Source organism: Indicator indicator, chromosome 9 (genome assembly GCF_027791375.1).
Source record: "Indicator indicator isolate 239-I01 chromosome 9, UM_Iind_1.1, whole genome shotgun sequence".
Lineage (NCBI taxonomy): Eukaryota > Metazoa > Chordata > Aves > Piciformes > Indicatoridae > Indicator > Indicator indicator.
The window spans coordinates 1,168,085-1,189,332 of record NC_072018.1 but is presented as its reverse complement, the minus strand read 5'-3'; the positions used below and the strand labels follow the sequence as shown (position 1 = coordinate 1,189,332).

The 21,248-nt window shown below is 52.9% G+C and overlaps 1 protein-coding gene across 1 annotated transcript; it reads right to left on the bottom strand.

The window, feature by feature from the left end:
- Nucleotides 1-30: 30 nt before the first annotated feature.
- Nucleotides 31-20,167, bottom strand: UGP2 (UDP-glucose pyrophosphorylase 2). Its single transcript, XM_054383438.1, has 10 exons — nucleotides 20,054-20,167; nucleotides 13,901-14,028; nucleotides 13,273-13,380; nucleotides 6,799-6,984; nucleotides 5,283-5,416; nucleotides 4,386-4,683; nucleotides 2,976-3,173; nucleotides 2,544-2,786; nucleotides 1,993-2,097; nucleotides 31-1,592 (listed from the first exon to the last, which is right to left on the bottom strand). The coding sequence occupies exons 1-10, from the start codon at nucleotides 20,070-20,072 to the stop codon at nucleotides 1,485-1,487; spliced, it is 1,527 nt and encodes a 508-aa protein (XP_054239413.1). The 5' UTR covers nucleotides 20,073-20,167; the 3' UTR covers nucleotides 31-1,484.
- Between the last annotated feature and the right edge of the window lie 1,081 nt (nucleotides 20,168-21,248).

The window sequence follows — 21,248 nt, the reverse complement described above, 5'->3', positions numbered from 1 at the left end:
ACAGAACTTTATATAAATAAATGTCTTTTGATTGCTTGCATGTTAGGATTCAGATTTGTTAGGGAACAGGCCTGTTCCAGAGGCTTTCTCACAGCTCGGCTCTGAACTGCCACCTGAAGGTAGGATTTTCTAACTGCCTCTTGGCTTGCCACAACTCCTTCCCAGACCATCAACAGCAGGGCTCCTGCTGGAAGGGGAAGGCAGTAAAAAGGCTGGCGAGGGCTCCTGCAGCTCCTCAACCCAGGCTCGGCTTGGCCAAGGAGAGAGGGGTAAGGACAGGGAGTGGTGCAGGACTTCACTGAAGACAGAGAGGAGGACACAGAAAACAGGGCAGGAAGAATTGTAAAGTTTTCAGGCTGCTTATTCAAAGATTGCAGCCAAGAAAGGTCTGAAATTAATTTATTGAAGAGGTTTTAATGCTGCCTTGCAAGACTGGCCCTTGGCAGTCCACAGCACAAGTGCCTGTGTGGGTCACCTTCACACACACCCCCGAATCCCCCTTGGTTCTGCCTGTGGTGTTAGTGTCAGTGCCAATTAAGGTCCCCAAGCACAGCTGTTCTTAAAGATCAACTTCTTTAATGATACAGACCAGTGGTATGGACTAAGCTTATAAAATAAAGTTGTCTGCATGTAAATACAATAGAACATTCAGAACCCAAAAGTGAGGGGGAGGGGGTTCAGGTCCTGTACAAGTTTAGAAATGACTCAGGAGGAGATAAATTAACATACATGGCTGTGACAGCAGGGACATGGTGCTGGGCAACCTGGGCCAAAGAAAGGGGCAGCTGAAGGCTGAGGATCTGAAGAGGAGCTGTAGTCGGAAATGGGGTGTTAAACACCACAAGTGAATATCCAGGCGTTGGCCTCAAGTGCTCGACTATTTGGGTGAGGCTGGAACACCAACACTTCCCCCTTGCACGACAGCGATGCAGGGATGGGGTCCTGGCCCCAGGGCCCACCCTGAGCAGCAGGGCTAGCGGTGGGGATGTCTGTGAGCAGACGGAGCACAGGGTGGGGAGAGCCTGCTTAGTGGTGATGACACTTGTGGTTGTTAGCTGTGCCTGCACTCCCAGGCTGTGAGAAGGGCCTGTGGGTCGCTAACTTGTCCCATGCACATCGCTTTACAGCTGCCTTCTGCAGTTACCAGCAACTCAAACACTACCTAGGCAGAGGCAAGCCTCTAAACTGTTCTTCACAGAAGCTCTGTCCAGGACCCACAGTATTGCACTTCAAGGGGACAGTAACTGAGTGACAGCATCTCTTCAGGGACTGAAGCTTTACTTACGCATATCCACTGTGCCCTGTGTCTGCTTAAAGAGCTCAGCAAGGAAATCAACTGGGAATTAATACTGCAGGGTACTGTGAAGGTGACAAAGCAGAGGCCCTTTCTGTATTCATATCTCTAATGCTTAAAAGGTTCTGCTCTTGGGGGGCGCTGGTTTGGCACAGCAGCCAACAGATCCGGATGTGCCCATTGCCCCAACTCAGTGGTCCAGGATCCGAAGGTTGCCAGACACGATTTTGTTCTCCAGGACAGCTCCAGCCGGGATGTCGATCCTGTCACCGTGATTGGCAATGATGATCACTGTTCCCTGGGGCACAAAAGACACGGGGCACGTTGGAAACGTCATGCTCGCTGCTGGCTTGGCATGAGCTAGAGCAGCTTCAGCCTTGGCCAGCACCACCTACTGCAGCCCCACCTTGCACCCAGATGTGGCAGCAGCCAAACCACCCTGTTACAGAGCTGAGGTAAGGTCCTGCTGGGCCTGGCCTGTTACGGGGCCGAGGTGAAGTCCTGCCTCAGATCTCCTTAGGACACTACAGAGAAGCAGCTCTAGTGGTAACATTCTGCACTCCTTCAGGAGTGGCTCTGCAATCCCTAGGCCCCTCAGTTGCTAGGATTGCTTGCAGGGCTGGGTGGTGGCCTCAGGCAGTGCTGGGACAGGCTGTTATCCCGGGGCAGGGAGCAGCCAGGACATCCCCTGCACTCACCTTTAGTGAGACATTCTTCCCAAATGTGACGTCACCTGACACCGTGAGGTGATCCAGCTCCAGCATGTCTGGGATGCTTTCAAACCTCCACAGGTAATCCTGAACCTTTTGGAGCAAGAGCAGAGACACTCTGAAATCCACCTGTGGACTACAAGCATGGGAGCTGCCTGAGAACTCCTTCTGGGGCCCTTTCTAGAACCCACACCTGGCAAACACTGGAGATGCTCTTTTGGAAGCAGGGCAGCATTGGCACTTGTGACAGCTACAGAGGAGCAGTAAGGGCAGCATCCCACTGCAGCTGGGTGAGCTCTGGAGAGCACACACAGCCCCGACTTCAGCCTCTGCTTCCTCAACTGACAGGGCAGAGAGCAGCCAGCAGCAGCAGGAGGCTGTGCACACGTGAGGGGGGTTATAGTTCTTCATAGAGAGCCAAAGGGCAATGCCCAGCTGGGCAGAGGCAGCTAAAGGGAACCCTCATTGCTTGAATTGGTGCCTTGCTCTGCCCTGTGTGCAGTCAAGAGACAATCCCAGGGTGTAAGTGGGGCCTTTACCTTGGTGAAGGAGCTTCCCAGCTTGACAAGAGGCACTGTAGGGAACTCGCGCTTCTCGCTCATGGTTAGGGACCCTGCGTTGAGGCTGTACAGGTTGGACATCACCAACAGGAGATCTGACGTGGTCTTGACGGGCAGGAAACGACTGCGGGGTACATTTATCCCCAGGGAGTTCTCAAAGCTCTTGATAGCAGCACCCACTGCAGTCTCCAGCTGGATAACATTCAGGCCTCCATCTAGAGTCTGCAAGAGGAACCTCAAAGTGAACACAAGCAGCAGGGAATGGGAGCAAGCTGCTCAGAACTAGAAACAAGCATCAGCCAGAGCTCTGCAGGTACCCACACAGGAGCTCCTTTCTGAAGGCAGCAGGCACACTTTGGTCACAGGGAAACAGCCAGCAGGAGCCCATTTCCTCCCCTGCCAGGTGGTTACCTTTGGGTTCACAATGATCTCCATGTCAATGGCGTTCTTCTCCTGCAGCCTTTTAATTGCAGACAGAGCAATCCACAGGTTGTTGGTGTTGAATATCTTGAACTTTGACACAGACTTGAATTCATCCACGTGTGCTTTTGGGACCTGAGCAATCTCCACCAGCCTCAGCTTGTTCTCATACTGTGTCAGCGTCCCACCCTGCACGGGGCAAAGGAGAAGGTTCAAGTGCCCTGCAGAAGCTGCCAGAGGAAGTCTTCCCTCACCCCAGGCACAGTGTTGTGCTGGCATTCAACACTGAACCTCAGTGACAACACCTTGTCTGTGTCAGCTGCCAGGTTACTAATTACAGAGCATGGCCAAGTGCAGTCAGAACTGCCACACCGTCATGGCTCAGCATTCCAGGACACTTAATGCTCTCAGGGAAAGCTGCTGAGAACCTTTTGCAAGTGCTGCGGTTGTCAGATCACCTTCAGCAGTGCTTCTGTGCTGCTAGATGACAGAGCAAGCCTCAGCCAAAGCCACCTGATCTTTACTTGTGCTGCTTCATGGAGAAACAGGTAGCACTTGAGCAGCCTGGACTGCATCCTGACAGTGCATGGCTGTGGCCTGAGTGTGGCCAGCAGGACAAGGACAGGGATTGTCCTGCACTCAGCACTGAGGAGGCCACACCCTGGAGTGCTGGGTTCAGTTCTGGGGCCCTGACTGCAAGAAGGACATTGAGGGGCTGGAGAGGGTGCAGAGAAGGGCAAGGAAGCTGGGGAAGGGTCTGGAGAAGAGGGCTGGGGAGGAGCAGCTGAGGGAGCTGGGGGTGTTTAGTGTGGAGAAGATGAGGCTGTGGGGAGACCTCATTGCTCTCTACAGCTCCCTGATTGGAGGCTGGAGCCAGGTGGGGGTTGGGCTCTGCTCCCTGGGAACAAGTGATCTGAGGAGAGGAAATGGCCTCAAGGGGCAGACTGAGAGCCACACCAAGCTGATTGGTACAGTGCACATCTGGCCAGCTGGGTAAGTAGTACAGGCAGTTTTCAGTCTGCATAGGTACAACTGCTGTATCCCACCCCTCACAGCTCTACTTTAAAGGTCCCCAAACTTCTCCCCACCACAACTGACAGTTTGCAGAAGGTGTGGGGGTTGTGACCTGCACCCTGCAGCAATCCCTGGTGTTTGCAGTGATCACTGCAGTCCAGGCTGTCCTTGCCTGCTGTTGCCCAGAACCTAGATCAGATTTGTTCCATGAATTAGAACTTCATAAACTTGCTGATTTTGTGCATCTCAAATTAGGTCCCAGCTGATGTTTTAAAGGGTGCCTAAAATAGCTACAGGAAGATGTCTGAATCCATGCACAGAGACGAGACAAGATCCTGAGATCGGTCCAGCAGTGTGCTAGACACTCAGACAAGGCTCTGCCTTTACCTTCACATCTGCCCTGGTCTTGTTTGTGACTTCCATGACGAATTCACAGCGTTTTCCGTTGGGTGGGTTCATCAGGTGGTTAAGGATGTAAAGGTCCACAGTGGCACCCAAGTTATCTATGTTGGATACAAAAATATATTCCTTCCCCTCTGCAATGAGGTTGTCCAGCAGACCAGAGTTGTAGAAGCTGGCATAGATATCTCCATGGCCTGGGGGATACCAGCACTCTGTATTCTCTCCTGAGTAAGAAACATCCTTGGCTATGGGCAGCAGAGTTTCCTTGTTAATTCGAGGGTACCTGGGAAGACAATAGGCTTTGCTGAGTCCTCACCAACCTCAGACTAGCACAAAATGCAGTAGTCAAGCTGCAGCCATGCAGACTTTTTCCTTCAGCTCCTGAAGGAGCACTTTCCAGGAAGGTGAAAGTGACCTGGAAGGTCCAGCCATGCCCTGAGCTGCCGCTAAAGCTGCAGAATGCAGCCTCTCACCCAAGGTGAAGCCAGGGTGCCCAGCCCCAGCTGTGAACCAGTTCTCCTCTCAGACAGGCTCAGAGCATGCCTCTGACACCAGCAACCACTCAGAGTTTACTCCTGACAAGGAAGTCAGCTTCTGTCCCTCTCCAGAGCTCATGTGTCCTAAAAATATATTGAGGAATGAGAGTGGCCAGCAGCCAGCAGATCATGGTTCCTGCATTCCTAAGGATCCCACACACACCCCTCCCTCATCTTCGTGCATTGCCCTCGACTCTGCTGAACACCCTGACACTCCAGCCCTCCAAGGAGGCCTGAGGGACTGAACATGGCTAGAGAGACACTCAGCATCTCAAGCTCAAACCCCACACCATCTGGAGCATGCAAGCTGTTCACTCCTCCCCCCAGAGGCAAGTTTTGCTGCTACCTGCTCTGATTAAAAGTGTAGATCTTGACACGACTGTGACTGTACTTCTGCAGGATCTTCTTTGTGTCATCGTCAGTGTTGAAGGAATTCATCAGAACCAAAGGAACATCAGTGTTGTAGGACTTGTTTAAATGCTGAGGTGGGAAAGAAAGGTTAAATTCAGCAGGTGTGCTTAGCTTCAACTCCTGACACTGAGGTCTGGGGTGAAAAGTGAGATAGACTGGAAATAAAAAAAGACATGGCAGAGAGAGAGAGAGAGAGAGAGAGAGAAGGAGGTGCTTTATGCTGACAGAAAGGGTAAGAAATCAGGTAGAGGAAAACAAATCCTTGGAAGTAGTAAAGATAAGGCCCACGTTAATTAATGCAGCATTCACCTCCTCTTTTAAATCTGCACTGAGATGTACAATTTGGAGAACACAAGAATGATCCTTTCAAATATCAGGCCACAACAGACATGTTTGCCCTCAAATGATTCATGTCTGGCAGGGTGAACTTTCAAAACCTCTGCACACTAAGCACTTTTGTGGCATGCTACGAGGTGGACAACAGCACCAAGAGTCCATCCTGAAATGTTCTTTGGAAATCTGTAATCAAGAGCAGCATATCCATGTGGACAGCACAGGAAAGGCAAAAATAATCATCATCAAAAAACACACTACCATGCCACCAAAGAGAGGGTTCAGGAAGCAAAAAGCTCTTCAGTGGGCTCACAGCCTTGTGTCTCAGATTGCCCTGGTCTGCCGGGGAATGCTTAGGATCATTAACCTCTGGTGGCATCAGAGCCTGCCACAATCACCTTGCTGAGAAGGCACCAAGGAGTAGGACTGCATTTGTTGGATATAAATTTAACTCTGCTACAGAAGGGTCCATGGCATGGGAGAGACTCTCCAAACAAACACCACCCCGACGCAAAAAAAAAAAAAAAAAACGTGTGGAGCTCCAGAGAACACAGAACAGGCAGATACAATTTCCTGCTTTAATGACCATCCTAATGATCTGCTGCAAGCGAAAGGTTCTGCATGAAAACCATCAGCTGAGATGTCCTCTCTCGAGGCTAACAGCTGCTGTTTTCTTTCACTTTCCTCAGAGGGAAGTGCCAGCAATCACTTCCAGCAGGAGAGGTTTCATTTGGTGAGGAACTCAGAGCTGCTCTGAAGAGCTTTGTCCTAAGGCACATAAAGAAAAGGCTTTTAACAGCTCAACTTGGACTTGGCACCTGGTGGAGTCAGAAACAGACCCAGGCCAGTTCTACGGTCAGCTTGTTTGCATTTCTGGGCACAGCCAGCACTGCCTGGGCTGTTGGTGCACACAGGCTCACACTCCTGCTGAGGTGTGGGGTGAGCAGCATTCACTCCCTGGCTGCTCTGCCCCTTTTGTGCCTGTTCCTTTCAAAGCAAATCCCACTTCACTGCTAGCACCATGACCAGACCTTCTCTCCCTTTCCTCTTCCTACTGGCAAGGCTGCCCTGTGATCACTCCTGACAGGGTTACCCAGGAGAGACCCATCAGGAGTTACCTCGATCTGCTGAACTGTCAGGTCCAAGAAGGTGTTCTCATTCCGCACCCCGATGAGGCTCTTGGGGCCCTTGCAGCCCATGCTTGTGCCCAAGCCACCATTGAGTTTGACAACCACCAGCTTGTTCAGGTCAGAAGCAATGTTATCAGGCAGTCCTCTGGCCTTTATCTTCTCATAGGGCTGGATCTGGGAAAACAAACAAGAAGCCCAGCAGTCACACCCCTGAACTACGCTCTGCTCACAAGTGGCCCTTTGCCAGTGGTGCCCACATGGGACTGATGGCACAAGAGAGCCTTCACCACTCTGACATCTTAGATAGGAACAGCCCCACTACTTGCTGCAGCCACCCCTTTGCTTGGGAGCTTTCACAGCCTCTGTGGCACCAGGCACAACCAGCTTCACACAGCTGAAAAGATCCCTGGCTGCTCTACCAGCTCAGGGAACCTGCCCTGATGAAGAGGGTTAAGGAAGAAGTCAAGCCAGGCATGCCACTTACCACCCCTTGTCCTGCAGGAGAAGAGGTCTCCTTGTGAGCCAACTCACCGCCCCAGCGCCCCAGTAAGGTGGGGAAGTGTCCAGGCAGCTCACAGTTTAAGGACCCAGGCACTCTCGTGCAGGACAGAAAATTTTCCTTCCCTGAGCAGCTTAAACTTGTAGCAGATTGTTGTTCCTACTTTGCTTTGAGGTTGTCGGGGCAACTTTCTTGGCAAAAGGTTGGCTCTCTGCCTCAGTCTAAGAACACTCCTACTCTAGCTCCTAGTCCAATGCAATCACTCAGCTCTCCCCAAAGCCTGCTACAGAGTGGAAGGCAGTTCCTCATTCTTATCCTGCTGTTCTCAGGCTATGCCCATCCAGCTGAGATGCAGCCTTGCAAAGCCACCTTCTACCTTGCTGGCAGCTCAGTCCTGAGGTGCACAGCCAGAGCTCAGGCTGCCTTTGGGCTGGTGCTGGAAAGCAAACTCAGGCTTCTGGTGACAGCCTGCCTGGCACCAGGCACTGCCTGTTCCCTGCCCCAAAGCACCCAAGTCAGAGAGAGAAAGGTAACAGGGCAATGAGAAGCATGATGCCAAGGCTGGGGGGCAAAATCAATCCCATCAAACCCTGCAGCTTGCCCTCCTGCAGCCCTCATGTTCCAGTGCATGGACTGTGGTGCTGCTAAGGGCTGAGTAGGACCCAGAGCTGATAGCCAATAACAAATGCACACAGGGCAGCTCCCAGAGCTCTGTTTGCTCTGGGCCAGGCAGGCTGGGGTTGAAAAGGAACAAGAGCCATGGTTCCTGCTTGGCTCTGCGAGGACACAGAGCAGCCCTGACACAACCCCAGCATTCCAGGACACCACAGGCAGCTTGGAGCAGAAATCCTGTCCTGCACAGGATCTGGACAGCTCATGGTCCGTGTTTAGAGATCACTCCCTGTGGGGTGCTCATGCCTCAGGCAGCAAGCAGGAACAGGCATTGCCACTTCACAGAGCATGCAGAGCCACAGAACCCTTGAGGGTGAAAAAGCCCTGGAAAAGCATCCAGCCCAACCAGTCTCTAACTCTGCCAAGGCTGGGGCTAAGCCATGGCCCTCAGCACCACATCTCTGCCTCTTTGCAGCACCTCCAGGGATGGGCATTCAACCACCTCCCTGGGCAGCCTCTGCCAGGCTGTGAGAGCCCTTTCAGGGAAGAAGTTTCTTCTCATATCAAATCTCACCTACACATGTGGAAAGTTCTTTCCAGAGTTCCCAAAGCTGTTTGGGAACGGAAGTGCACAAAACCAAGAATCTTATTGTGTTTTGTCAACAAACCAGCGGGGACCAACAGGACAAGGCACGTGATTCTGCTCCTCACCTGTGCTCTGCTGAGACCCCACCTGCAGCACTGCCTCCAGTTCTGGGGCCCCCAGCAAAAGGAGGACCTGGAGCTGCTGAAGAGGGTCCAGAGGAGGCCACCAAGATGATCAGAGGGCTGGAGAACCTCCCCTATGGGGACAGGCTGAGCGTTGGGGCTGTTCAGCCTGGAGAAGACTCCAGGAAGACCTTAAGAGCAGCCTTCCAATACCTGAAGGGGCTCCAGGAGAGCTGGGGTAGGACTTCTGACAAAGGCTGGGAGTACCAGGGCAAGGGACAAGGGCTTTGAGCTGGGAGAAGGGAGACTGAGACTGGAGATGAGGAAGAAATTCTTGGCAGTGAGGGTGGGGAGACACTGGCACAGGTTGCCCAGGGAGGCTGTGGATACCTCCTGCCTGGAGGTGTTCAAGGCCAGGCTGGATGAGGCCTTGAGCAAGCTGGGCTGGGGGGAGGTGTCCCTGCCCATGGCAGGGGGTTGGAACTGGATGTTCCCTTCCAACCCACGCTGTGGTTCTGTGCCGGGGCTGGGCAGGCAGCTTGGCCAACAACCGCCCTGCCGTGAGCAAGGGCTCAAGGGACACAGTCCTCATGTACGGAAGGGGCTTCGGAATGCTCAACCAGTGACCACTACCAGCAGCACACATAGAGACTCACCAATTCCCACCCTCTTTGAGGCCAGTGCCACCTCCTGTGAGCCTGCAGATGGATTTGAAACATTGAGGTCTGAGCTTTGCATGGGTGGGATGCAAGTCACACCCATGAGTGTTCCGACACCGTCTGAACAGCCAAAGGAAGGATTCCAAGCCTCACCACACTCCTACGTCACTCACAACACAGCTCTCCAAAAGGAGGAAAGTCTGCCACCCAGTTCTGAGCCAGACTGCCTCCAGAAGCCAGAGCTGAAGTGCCAACTACCCTTCCACACCTTCATCTTCATGCCTGAAACCAGCTTATGCTGAAAGCTGAGAGCAGGATCCCAACGGAGCAAAGGGTTCCACTCGAGCCCTCCTTTGGGGACTCAGCTCAGCTGCAGCACTGCCACACACAGCTCCACAGCCCCAAGAAATGGTTCAGTGGCTTCGGAAACTGTCCAGTGGCCTGGACCTGCTGGGGAGCTGGCAAGGAGAGACCTACTGAAATTCAACAAGGGCAGAACAACCCCATAGGTCCCTAAGGCTCGGGGTCACACCTGCTGGAGAGCAGCTCTGTGGAAAAGGAACTGGGAGTGCTGGTAGACAACAGGATGACCTTGAGCCAGCCATGTGTCCTCATGGCCAAGAAGGCCAAAGGCAGCCTGGGGTGCAATGGTGTTCATATGAAGAGTCTGGTCAGCCGGTTGAGGGAGGTTCTCCTCCCCCTCTACATTCATTGCCCTCCTGAGGTCTCACCTGGAGCACTGTGTCCAGTTCTGGGCTCCCCAGTTCAAGGACAGGGTACTACTGGAGAGAGTCCAGCAGAGAGCCCCTGAGCTGCTGAGGGCACTGAACATCACCTGGTGAGGAGAGGCTGAGAGCCCTGGGGCTGCTTAGCCTGGGGAAGAGCAGCCTGAGGGGGAGCTCAGCAATGCTCAGCAAGAGCTGAAGGGTGAGTGGCAGGAGGCTGGAGCCAGACTCTGCCCAGTGGTGCCCAGGGACAGGACAAGGGGCAATGGACACAGACAGGAGCAGAGAAGGATCCATGTGAATGGAAGGGAAAAATTCTTCCCTGTGAAGGTGGCAGAGCACAGGGACAGGCTGTCCAGAGAGGCTGTGGAGTCTCCATCTCTGGACCCACCTGGATGTGTTCCTATGTGACTGACTCTGGGTGCCCCTGCTCAATCTCCAGAGGTCCCTTCCATATCACTGCCATTTTGGCAGCAGCACTGGAAATGCCAACCTGGCAGCAAAGCCCTGGCTCTGGAAGGGTCTTTCCTCAGAGGATGATGCATGGCAAGAACTCAAATGCAGCAGGGGCCCTGCTGGATGCCCATGCTAGCAGCTGCAGCCTGGTGTGGGCACTGCCATGCAGAAGCACCTCATCACCTGTGAGGTTACCAAATGCTCCACAGGAATCAGCATCAATCATGCTCCAGGGCTTGGGAATGCAGACCTTGTCACAAGGACAGGCTGAGGGGAAAATGCTTCAGGAGCAGAGCTGGGTAGGACTAGCACAGCCTGCAGGTTACTCATGTGAGACACAGCTCAGAACTGCTTTGGGATTCTTCTAGGGTGACAGGTCCATCTGCTCTGGGGTCTGCAGGCAGCGTCACAGGAGTTGGGCACAGGCTGTGGAGCAGTCTGGCCAGCAGATCTCAGAAGGGTGCTCTTGCAGCAAGGGTCCTGGCAAAAGTTTGTCAGAACTGAGCAGCAGGGCTGCCAGAGTGGGCAGCCTGGAGCAGAGCACGCCCCGTTAGCCAGCATGTCCTTGGAGAACAACAAGGAAATATTTACTCAGCACCAAGAGACAGCTGCAGAAACAGGACCCAGTGAACCCTTTAAACTTGTGCCCAAAGCTAGGATCAAGAAGGCAGTTTGCTTTCTGAGCAGGACCAGGATGTTCTCTTTTGCTCCATTGAGACAACACCGGAGCTGCAGGCAGCAATCCCACTGCTGGGGGAAGGGACAGGCTCCTGCCACCTTGGGCTGGCTTTGGCTGCTCCTCACATCCTGCACCAGGCTTGGCATTGCTCTTCTGAGCTGAACTTGAGCACTGCAGCTCTCAGAGGCAGGACCCTGCTTTGGTTTCCTATTCAAAGGAGCAGATAACTGTAATCTACACTGCAGCACTGACACCTGACACTGGATGCCCACCTTCTTCACCTCCTCTCCTTGCTGCCCAGCACTCTCAGCCTGCTTTCTCCTCTGAAGCTGGACCAGTGAGGACTCCAACTGCACCACCTAGCATGGTAAGCCTTGGACATGTGGAAGCAAAGCTTCTGGAAGGGAACAACAAATCAAAGATTTACCAGTGGAGGGCAAAATGGGGTCAGTCCTCTGCTCTGCTTGGAGCTCAGAAGGTGTTGGCCCATGGGTATCAGTTGCTGCAGTGGAAGCAGGGGGCTCAGGGATGACATCTCCCATGGCACAGGAAGACAGGGCAGCATGACAGGACAATCATTGCTGCCTCAGCTTCCTGACAGCAGCCTTGACTTGTCAGTAGATGCTTCAGGAATGAAAGGAGAACTACATTCAAAGAACATGTACAGGAGATGTTAGATGAACCATGGCCATCTGATGACAAATTCTGCTCCTCCATATTACGGTGCCACAGTCACAGAATCCTTTCAGCTGGGAAATCCACTCCAACCCTCTCTAACTCTACCAAGGCTGGGGCTGAGCCATGGCCCTCAGCACCACAGCTCAACCTCTTTCAAACATCTCCAGGGATGGGCATTCAACCACCTCCCTGGGCAGCCTCTTCCAGGCTTTGAGAACCCTTTCAGTCAAGAAGTTTCTTCTAATCTCCAACCTAAACCTCCCCTGGGGCAACTTGAGGCCATTTCCTTTTGTCCTGCCACTTGTTCCTAAGGAGAAGAGACCAACTCCACCTGGCTCCAACCTCCTTTCAGAAAGCAATGAGGTCTCCCCTCACCTTCTCTTCTCCAGAACAAACAACCCTAGGTCCCTCAGCTGCTCCCCCACAGCCCTCTTCTCCAGACCCTTCCCCAGCTTCCTTGCTCTTCACTGGACCCTCTCCAGCTCCTCAATGTCCTTCTTGCAGTGAGTGCCCCAAAACTGCCCCCAGCACTCCAGGTGTGGCCTCCCCAGTGCTGAGTGCAGGAGGACAATCCCTGCCCTGCTCCTGCTTCCCACACCATTGTTGATCCAGGCCAGGCTGCTGGTGGCCTCCTTAGCACAAATTCATCATTAGTCATACAACAGTCCAAAGCCAGCCCAGGGCCCCAGCTGAATCAGCCAGGTTAGGTTTCACAGGAAGTATTTTCTTTGCAACCAGAAGTGCTGAAAAGCCCAGGTGGGGCTTTGCCAGCAGCACCTGAAGCAGCAGGGCCCAAGTTAAAACATGGATGGCATCAGGAAAAACCCCCAGAGCCAGCCACTTGTGTCACATTCCTGCCTTTGCAGACTCAGCTGCTCAAGAGCTCATCCAGCCTTCAACACCCCCAGGGAGGAGGCATCCAGGGCAGCCTATTCCAGTCTCACCACCCTCCTACTGAAGAACTTCTCCCTCAGCTCCAGTCTAACCCTGCTCTGCCTCAGCTTCAAACCATCCCACTTCGGCCTGTCTCTAGACACCCTCAGGAAAAGTTCCTCTGCAGCCTTCCTGCAGGATCCCTTCAACTATTGGCTGAAGGGACAGCTCTAAGGTCCCCCTGGAGTCTTCTCCTCTCCAGGCTGCACACCCCCAGCTCCTTCAGCCTGTCCTCACAGCAGAGCTGCTCCAGCCCTTAGATCATCTTTGTGGCCTCCTCTGGACTCACTCCAGCAGCTCTGTGTCCTTCTCATTTTGGGGACACCAGAACTGAAGGCAGGATTGGAGGTGGGGTCTCAGCAGAAGAATCCCCTCTCTGCCCTGTTCCGTTCAGTGAGAACCTGAAGTGTTGTCCTGCATGGTTCCACAGAACATACCCTTCCTCCGGGCAGCTACAAGCAGCAGTGATCACTTTCATGTTCCTTACAAGATTGTCACTTCATTGCAACTTACAGAATCTTCTGGAGGTCTCTGGATCTTCCCCCAGTCCACAGATGGTCCCTTTTCTTGTAGGAATCTATGAAACAGCTTCTTAAATCCTTCCAGGTCCTTTTTAGTGTGCTGCAAAGAGGAAGAAATGCACTGGTAGTTAGTGCAAACCCTGTCCATCATGGAACCACTCCTACAAACTTGATGCACAGGCTACTTACAGAGGCAATTTTATCAGGCTAAAATGAAGGAAAACTCTACAAGTTACCCAAAGCTCATTTCCACTAAAACTCAAGGTACAGAACCCATTAGATACCTAAAAGACAAGCCCCCAGTCAAAACTACAAGCATGAGAATCTGGCCCAGTCTGCAGGGTAACTGCTTCATCTTGCCTTTCTGACAGCTGTTCAAGGTTACACAGACCTTTGAATAACTGCAGATGATGAAACACTTAACAGGAACTCTGTCACCCACTTCACATGGCACCGAAAGTCTCCTGACATCGTGTCTAGGCTGCTCCTCCACACAGGATCACAGCACACCCTACAAACTCAGGATGGTTGCTCTTCTGGGATTTGTCCCCCTGTATTTGCCTCAGTTTCCTGCACCCCACCTCTCGTGCCCTGCACTGCACCCAGATGCTGCTCCTTACCTCTAGGTCATTTGAGGAGGCAGTGGCGAGGATCTTATCGAGTTCTACTTTCATGGAATACTCCAGCTCCTGCCGAATGACTTCCTGGAACTGTGAGCTGCCAGCTTGAGACATTGCTTTGCTGAAATCTTCAATAAAAAGAAAAACATTGGTTACAGGCAGAAGTAGAAAACCTGCTGATTTAGAGTACAAAGAGCCTTTGGTTTGCTGTTAAAAGTTAATCAGCTCTTAATCTAGTCTCATTTTAGCCCTGTGCTGGTACTCCAGGAATGTAAAGCTTTTGTTCTTAGTAACTTGGAGAACAGACCCTAAATTGGGGCTGCAGAACAACAGCCTCTCTCTCAAAACTCATTGTCCCAAAAGACCAACAAGCCACCTCAAGAAGCATCCAAAAATCCAAAGCAGTACAGCTTCATTGCTGAAGAGCCAAAGGATCCACATCCACTGTAAGAGGGACATAGATCTGTTGGAACAAGTCCACGGAAGGCCACAAAGATGATCCAAGGGCTGGAGCAGCTCTGCTGTGAGGCCAGGCTGAGGGAGCTCGGGGTGTTCAGCCTGCAGAAGAGAAGGCTGCAGGAGGACCTTACAGCTGCCTTCCAGTACCTGAAGGCATCCTACAAGAAGGCTGCAGAGGGACTTTTTACAAGAGTGTCCAGTGACAGGACAAGGGCAAATGGATTGAAATTGAAGGAGAATAGGTTTAGACTGGATCTGAGGAAGAAGTTGTTCACTATGAGGCTGGAAAGACTCAGGAATGAATTGTCCAGAGAGGTTGTGGCTGCCTCTTCCTTGGAGATGTTCAAGGCCAGGCTGGATGAGGCCTTGAGCAGTTGAGTGTAGTTGAGAGGTGTCCCTGCCATGAGAGATGAGCTCCGAGGTCTCTTCCAGCCGAAGCCATTCTGTGATCAGGCATCAAGAAAGTTAAGAAGTGTGTCAAAAGTGTCAAAACCCTTTTGACTGATAGATGCTATCTATCAGGAGTAGGAGTTGTGCAGAAGGGTGTCCCTCTGCTCACACCAGCACACACCAACACATGCTTTTATTATTTACACAGCACCATCCCGGGCTCCTCCCAGCAAACCCTCTCTAACTTTGTGTGAGCATTTTCAGCCTCCATCATGCTCTTCAGTTGCTAAGGAACCTGTAAAATTAGCCTATCACCTCGGCATTTGTTTTGCTTCTGAAAGTGATAACCTCCCTAACCCTGCAAGAGTAAACACCCAAATGCTCTATGCGCTGAAGTCCACTCCGCAACAAGGCACAGGAGGCAGCAGAGAGCGCTTGCAGCCAGCCTGTTCTCAGCAGACATCCTGAGTACCCTCTCTGAAGACCTCAGCCGATTTAATTCCTGCCAGATCCCCTGGGTCATCACTGCTGTCACACGCAGAGGGAGGCATCACCAAATACAGCTGGGTTTGAGAAACACCCCAAATGCTGGGGCAAAAAAAGGGACGGGAGGAAACTTTGCAAGTGCAGAGTGGTGCTACCAGGGAAGGCTGTGAGACAGGGACCTGTCTTTAAAGTTTACTTTCTCTAGAGCATGCACCAAAAGGCCATTCCATGAGGACATCCAGGACAGGCAGAAGCAGCTCATTTTACCACAATATTGTGTCTCTCCTGTTTTTTTGAGGCAGAGTGCTCCCCAGCCTCAGCAGCAGTATCTAATCCTTGCTTTGAAGCCCACAGAAGCCATTTTCCTGACTCCACTGTTTTGCAGGTAGGGGAAGAGAAAGGGAAAAGAAAAAAAGGCCAGACAAGTGCTGCAGTGCTCAGTGTGTGATGCTGAGACACGGGGCAACACCAGCTCAAGGTGAGCACCTCAGTGAACAACACCCCTTTTTATTCCTTCAATTGATCCAGTAGCAAAACCAGGTGAGAGCTGCAAGCCTGTCAGGCACAACTTCCCAGGTCAAAGATGTAAACCCACAGGCAGCTCTTAGCTAGGAAGCACCTCGTCCTACAGAGAAAACAAGGAGGTCTTTACCAGCTCCAACCACTGTGAGCTCTCTGTCTGTTCACATGTTTGGGGTTTCTGCCTGCTGGAACAGGGTTTCGACTTCCAGAGAAACAACTGCCAGGAGATACTGTCACACTGGGAACCCTCCCTGCAAGATGTTGTAATGCATAGCTTCTGTTGCAGCAACAACAGCGGCCATGGCTCACAGTTCATCAGCCTGGAAAACATCTGAACCTCCCCAAATGAGGCAACACATCTGGGGAATATCTGCAACATCAAGAGTTCAACATAGACCATCTCCAGTGCTCTCACACTGAGGCTAAGGCAGGCAGAGCCTTCCCAGGCTGCCCTGTGAGCCAGGACCATGTTGTTTGTTCATATTGGCCACAAGATTGCTATCTACCATGTAAAAGCATTTAAGGGTTGAGTAACATCACCAGCAGATGAAATGAAAAAGGCATCACACAAGTAAAGTGCCTGATAATGTCCTCCTTGTTTTTAGTGATCCTACAAATCCTCCAGAACTTCATAAGCCGATGCTGAACACACTCTGTGATCAACATGGTCATAAAGCAAAGCAAACCTGCTGCTTCAAACAGCCACTGCATCTGCTCCACACCAAGCTAATAGATAGGAGGTCTTGGGACAGTTCTTATCAAAACCCCAGCCACCAGCACATCAGCTGCACCCTTCACTGGCCATGGAGAAGACCTGGATTTTCTGCTGACCACTGAACAATGCCTGCAACCACTGAAGCCATTGTGCCAGGGCATAGCAGCTTGGTGAGAGTGCTGTTATTATTAGTGCTATTAGCACTATTATTACTAGTGGTACTTTGGGGAAAGGGAGGCAGGCCATGGCTGGAGCCCATACAGACACAGATTTGCCTAGCACAGGGGAAGTATCTGTGCTGCATAGGGAGGAATTTGAATACTGTAACTAAGCAGCCAAAGAAATAACAGCTCCAAGCTTTTCCACTTTTAAAGTGCCATTGCCAGGCAGAGGCTTTTAAGGATTTATCTTAAGAGATGTCCAGAAGGATCTGGACTGGATGGGGACCCAGGGCACATTCCAAAAGCTCACCAAAGCAAGAGCACAGTGGCTGCCCCCACTCCACACAAACACAGCACTCCCTGTTCCTCTGCTGCTGTCCCGCTCTCGTGGGGAAGAAGCTGGTATTCAGCCACCTCAGCCCAGCAGCAGCAGAAAGACAACTGTAGTTAACTGGCTACAGTGAATTTCAGCAGCCCAGGGTGAAGACTGATTCCCCTTCTTGCCCCCAGCAGCAATGAGGAAGCAGAAAGGCCAGTGGAGCTGTGTATCTGAACGTAGCCGTTTCCCACAGGCAAGCAATACTGCCTAAGGCTACCACAAAAAGCAGTTGTGGTGCCCCAAAGATCAGCTGGGAGGCAGGAGTGAAACTGGATGACTGCAGGAAGAGATTTCCAAGGGTACATCATCAGGCCATAAGCTCACAAATCATTGTTAAAAGGGCATGCCTCTCCCAAGCTGTTTCACAACCAGTGCCTCAGACTCCAGCCTATGCCCACGTCGATGGGACCAGCCTTCTCCAACAGTCAGCTGAAGGAAGAAAAGAGTGGGACAAGGGAGCAGAAGACTTTTGGGGGCCTGGCCCAGGCACCAAATGAGCACAGCACACTAAAGCTTCCCAAACTGCCAGGCATCCCACAGAGGATCACCCAGGATATCTTATTTTAGTGCCTTCAGCAGCAAGAGCTTCCCCAGGAGCAGGGAAAGGACACTCCTGAAGCCAGCTCCCAGTGGTGCCTGGCACACAGAGCTTCACTCAAACCCTCCTTCCCCCACTGTTATTTGTAGCAGGCTTCTGTGCTCTGCTCTGGCTGCTAACTTGCCCCCTGCCCTCACAGCACAAACTACAGCATGTGGCAGGGTGCTGGCAGGTCTGCTATGCCTAACTTGATAGCCAACAGACGAAGATGACAGATCAGATCGAGCTCACAAAAGGGAAGTCTTTGTAGACCATCAAAAATCAGGGATAGCTGTCCTCTGGAAAACTGAGCAGGAGCAGAGCAGTGATAAGCCCTTACTTAGGAGCTTACACGTATTCCCTGTCTGCCCTCCCTCCTCTTATTCCACGTTAAACTCCATTAAGATTGATTTAGTTATTCATTCACTCAGAAGAGCAATTCACTGCCTTGGTACTTGGGTATTCAAGGACCCAGCAGTGGAGGGAGTGGTGGGACAAGTCAAGCAACAAGTTGTGAAAAACCTGCGAATCTTTGCTGCTGAGGGTTATGAAGTCTATTAAGGTTTGCAACCCAAGGAAGCATAGCGACAGCCCACAGCAATTTATTTAGTCTCCTTGGAGCTAGACCACTGGGATTAAAAACAAACCATGCCGAAGGGTGGCCAGCCAAGTCAAAAGAAGCAGCTGAACTTTAAATTTAACACGCTCTCTCCTTGAACTCCCAGCTGAGGATACAGAGGGAATGCCTCAACTTCCACCAACTCTGCTGAAAGTTCAAGGCAATATTTATCCCTAGCCAGGATAAAAATCTCTTTAAATACCCCAGCTATTAACATGCAACTCCAATCAATATTACTGCCTTGGATTTTTAAGATGAACACAGCCCCTCAGCCCTTGGGAATGTTTATCTTTCCCTGTTACTAGAGGCAAAATTTGTCAACGGTGCGTTGGACTGAAGCGCAGGTGAAGCAAAAGCTCTGCAGGCTGCCTCTCCTCTCAGGGATGACCACGTTAGCCTGAGCTGCCTCACAAGTTTGCAGCCTAGGAAACCTTTCTTGCCAGCTGCCTGCACCAAGAGGAGAGGTGCTAGGGTGAGACACAGCTGGATTTCTCAGTCTAGCAGCTGATCCTCGTGCTAAAAATACCACTTGCCATTGGCAGCATTTTAGCCCTACTGGCACGATACAGAGTTCACAGAAGCACAGAATTAACCAGGTGGGAAAAGACCTTTGAGATCATCAAGTCCAACTATCACCCAACACCATCTAATCAACTAAACCATGGCACTAAGTTCCCCATCTAGTCTTATTTTAAACACTTCCAGTGACGGTGGTTCTTCAGCAGTGGAGAGTCTGAGGAGTGCCAAATCTTTGGTATCATTTAAGCACCTGGTTGTGATTTTTACATAGGCTTCTCCACTTTCAGCTTCATCAATAATACCACTTGCCTGCAAGATGGCCACCTTCAGCAGCAGGCTGAGGGAAGCCAATGCCATTTAAAAAAAATTCAGATTGCATTTCTGTATTTCAGAGCAAGAAGGGGCTTGTTGTGACAACTCCAGAGCAAGGTGGCTGTCACCTTTAACCACTCCAGCTCTCCACATTTGGCCCAGGTGCCCCAGGACATCTGCAGCCAGTTGGTGCCTTCACACAGCAAGTGTTGCACAGTTCTGGGCACTGGTGAACGACAGTCACTTGTCACAGCCCTCCAAGCCCCTCAGCTGCCTGCAACACCCAAGTTCACACAGGGAGAGACCTCCTCCTGCTCTTCCTCCAGGCAGCCTCACGTTTGTTGATAGGCCTGCAGGGATTTATGCTGAGGAAATCTCCAGGTGTGGATTTAATTACCAAAAAAAAAAAAAAAAAAGGGCACCGCGAGGACTATCAGAAAAGGAGGGAAAGAAAACTGCCACAGCAATGCACCAAAATAATTTTTCATCCCGAAACGACATCCCCTGAGCCATTTCCCCGTTTCGCAATACGGGAATATGGAACTCAGACCACGTACACACACACTCACAACATGCGTGAGTCAAGGAGAGCCTCGGAGCCTATTGGGATCCGCAAATCCCATCAAAACCGCCTCTGAAAAAAATTCAAAGTGAGCAGCTTCGGCCTCGGCGCTCTTCCTCCCCAACTTTCAGAGAAGCGCTTTAGTGGATCGCGGAGATTTCCCTTGCAAGATTCCCCTGCAGCCCCCAGCGCCAGCCGCACACCCCGCACCGACAGCCACGCAGCCTCCAGGGGCGCGAACCGAGCCGGGCACAGCCGGCGGAGGCCCCGCCGCCAGGTAATGACCAAGGCTGTGGGGAAGCCGCTTGTACAGCCCGGCTCCAGCTGCTACCGGCCGCTGCCTGCGCCCCGCCGGGAAGGAAACAGACGGGGGGAGGACTGAAAAAAACAGCCGAGATCTGCCTGCACAGCTGGAGAGTCCAAAGCCCACCATCACAAGCACGGCAGCTTACCTGCGGCAAAGGACGACATTTTCTCTCTTTAATAAAACAAACACTTTGCTCTGACAAACGTAAACGGAACCGTTCGGGGGTTCTTCCCCGTTCCCCGAGGCTGAGCAAGGCAGGACAGGCTGCCTCTCCCCGCGCCCCTGCGGAGCCCGGCCGGCGGCTGCGGGGAAGCGGGAGAGAAAGACGGCCCCGGCCGCGCCAGCAGCAGCCCGCCCGCCGCGCTGGCCCCTCAAGCCGAGCAATCCCTCCCGGTCCGGCGGGCGGGAGGCAAAACCCCGAGGAATTTAAATTTCATCAATGAAAGAGGCGGACCCGCCGCTCCCCGGCTTTCACCACCCTCAACCCTCCCCTCTCTCCCCACCCCGGGGCTCCCCACACGGCTCCTCCCCGCTCCCAGACGGGACAGGCCAAGGCCGGGCCGGGCCGGGCCAACGCGGCCGCCTCCCCTGTTCCGTGTGCCTCACTCGGCTGTTAGGCCCGAGGGCGGGCCCACCTCTCCCTCAGGCGGCGGGAGGGCAGCGAGGGGCCTCCCCGCCGCCCCGGGGAGGGGGTGGCGGAGGCGGGAGGGAAGGATGGGGGCGGCGGTCCCGCCGTACCCACCTCGTCGCTGCCGGCACCGCGGGGGGCGGGGAGGGGCGGGGCGGTGGCGCTGACACCCGCGTGCAGCGCGCGCCCCCTCCCCCTTCCCCTTCCCCCCACGGCCCCTCCGGCGGGGGGCGGGGCTCCCGCTGCCTTCCCAGCGGGCCCTGCGCGCCGGCGGCGGAAGCTCGGATTGGGTGCTTCCGGTTCGTCCGCGGCCGCGATGACGGTGCCGAGGGGCCCCGGGGAAGGGGCGGCAGGCGGGTGGCGCAGCGTGACGCGAGGCACCGGCGGGCACCTTTTTCTCCAGGGGCTGGGTCGCTCCCTCGTTCGCTCGGTCCTCCAGGAACCGGCAGCGGCAGTGCCCGGGCGGGAGCGTTCTGCTAAAGGTCTTCAGCCCCGTGGGCCTGGCCTGTAGGAAATAAATGGTGGTTGATGTGTCGCGACATAGAATAATGGAATGGAATGGAATGGAATGGGTTAGGAGGGGTCTTTAAAGCTCATCCAGGCCAGCCCCCCTACATGAGCAGGGACATCTGCAGCTAGAGCAGGATGCTCAGAGCCCCAAACATCCTGAGCTGGAATGGTTCATGGATAGGGCGTCTCTCACCTATCTGGC

What these genes read in the sequence shown, in the direction of transcription:
- UGP2 (XM_054383438.1), bottom strand. An exon ending in AGACCAGGGCAGATGTGAAG is followed by an intron (nt 3,174 to 4,385) that starts GTAAAGGCAGAG and finishes TGCCCCGTGCAG; the next exon opens with GGTGGGACGCTGACACAGTA. An exon ending in TGGGAAGCTCCTTCACCAAG is followed by an intron (nt 2,098 to 2,543) that starts GTAAAGGCCCCA and finishes TTGCTCCAAAAG; the next exon opens with GTTCAGGATTACCTGTGGAG.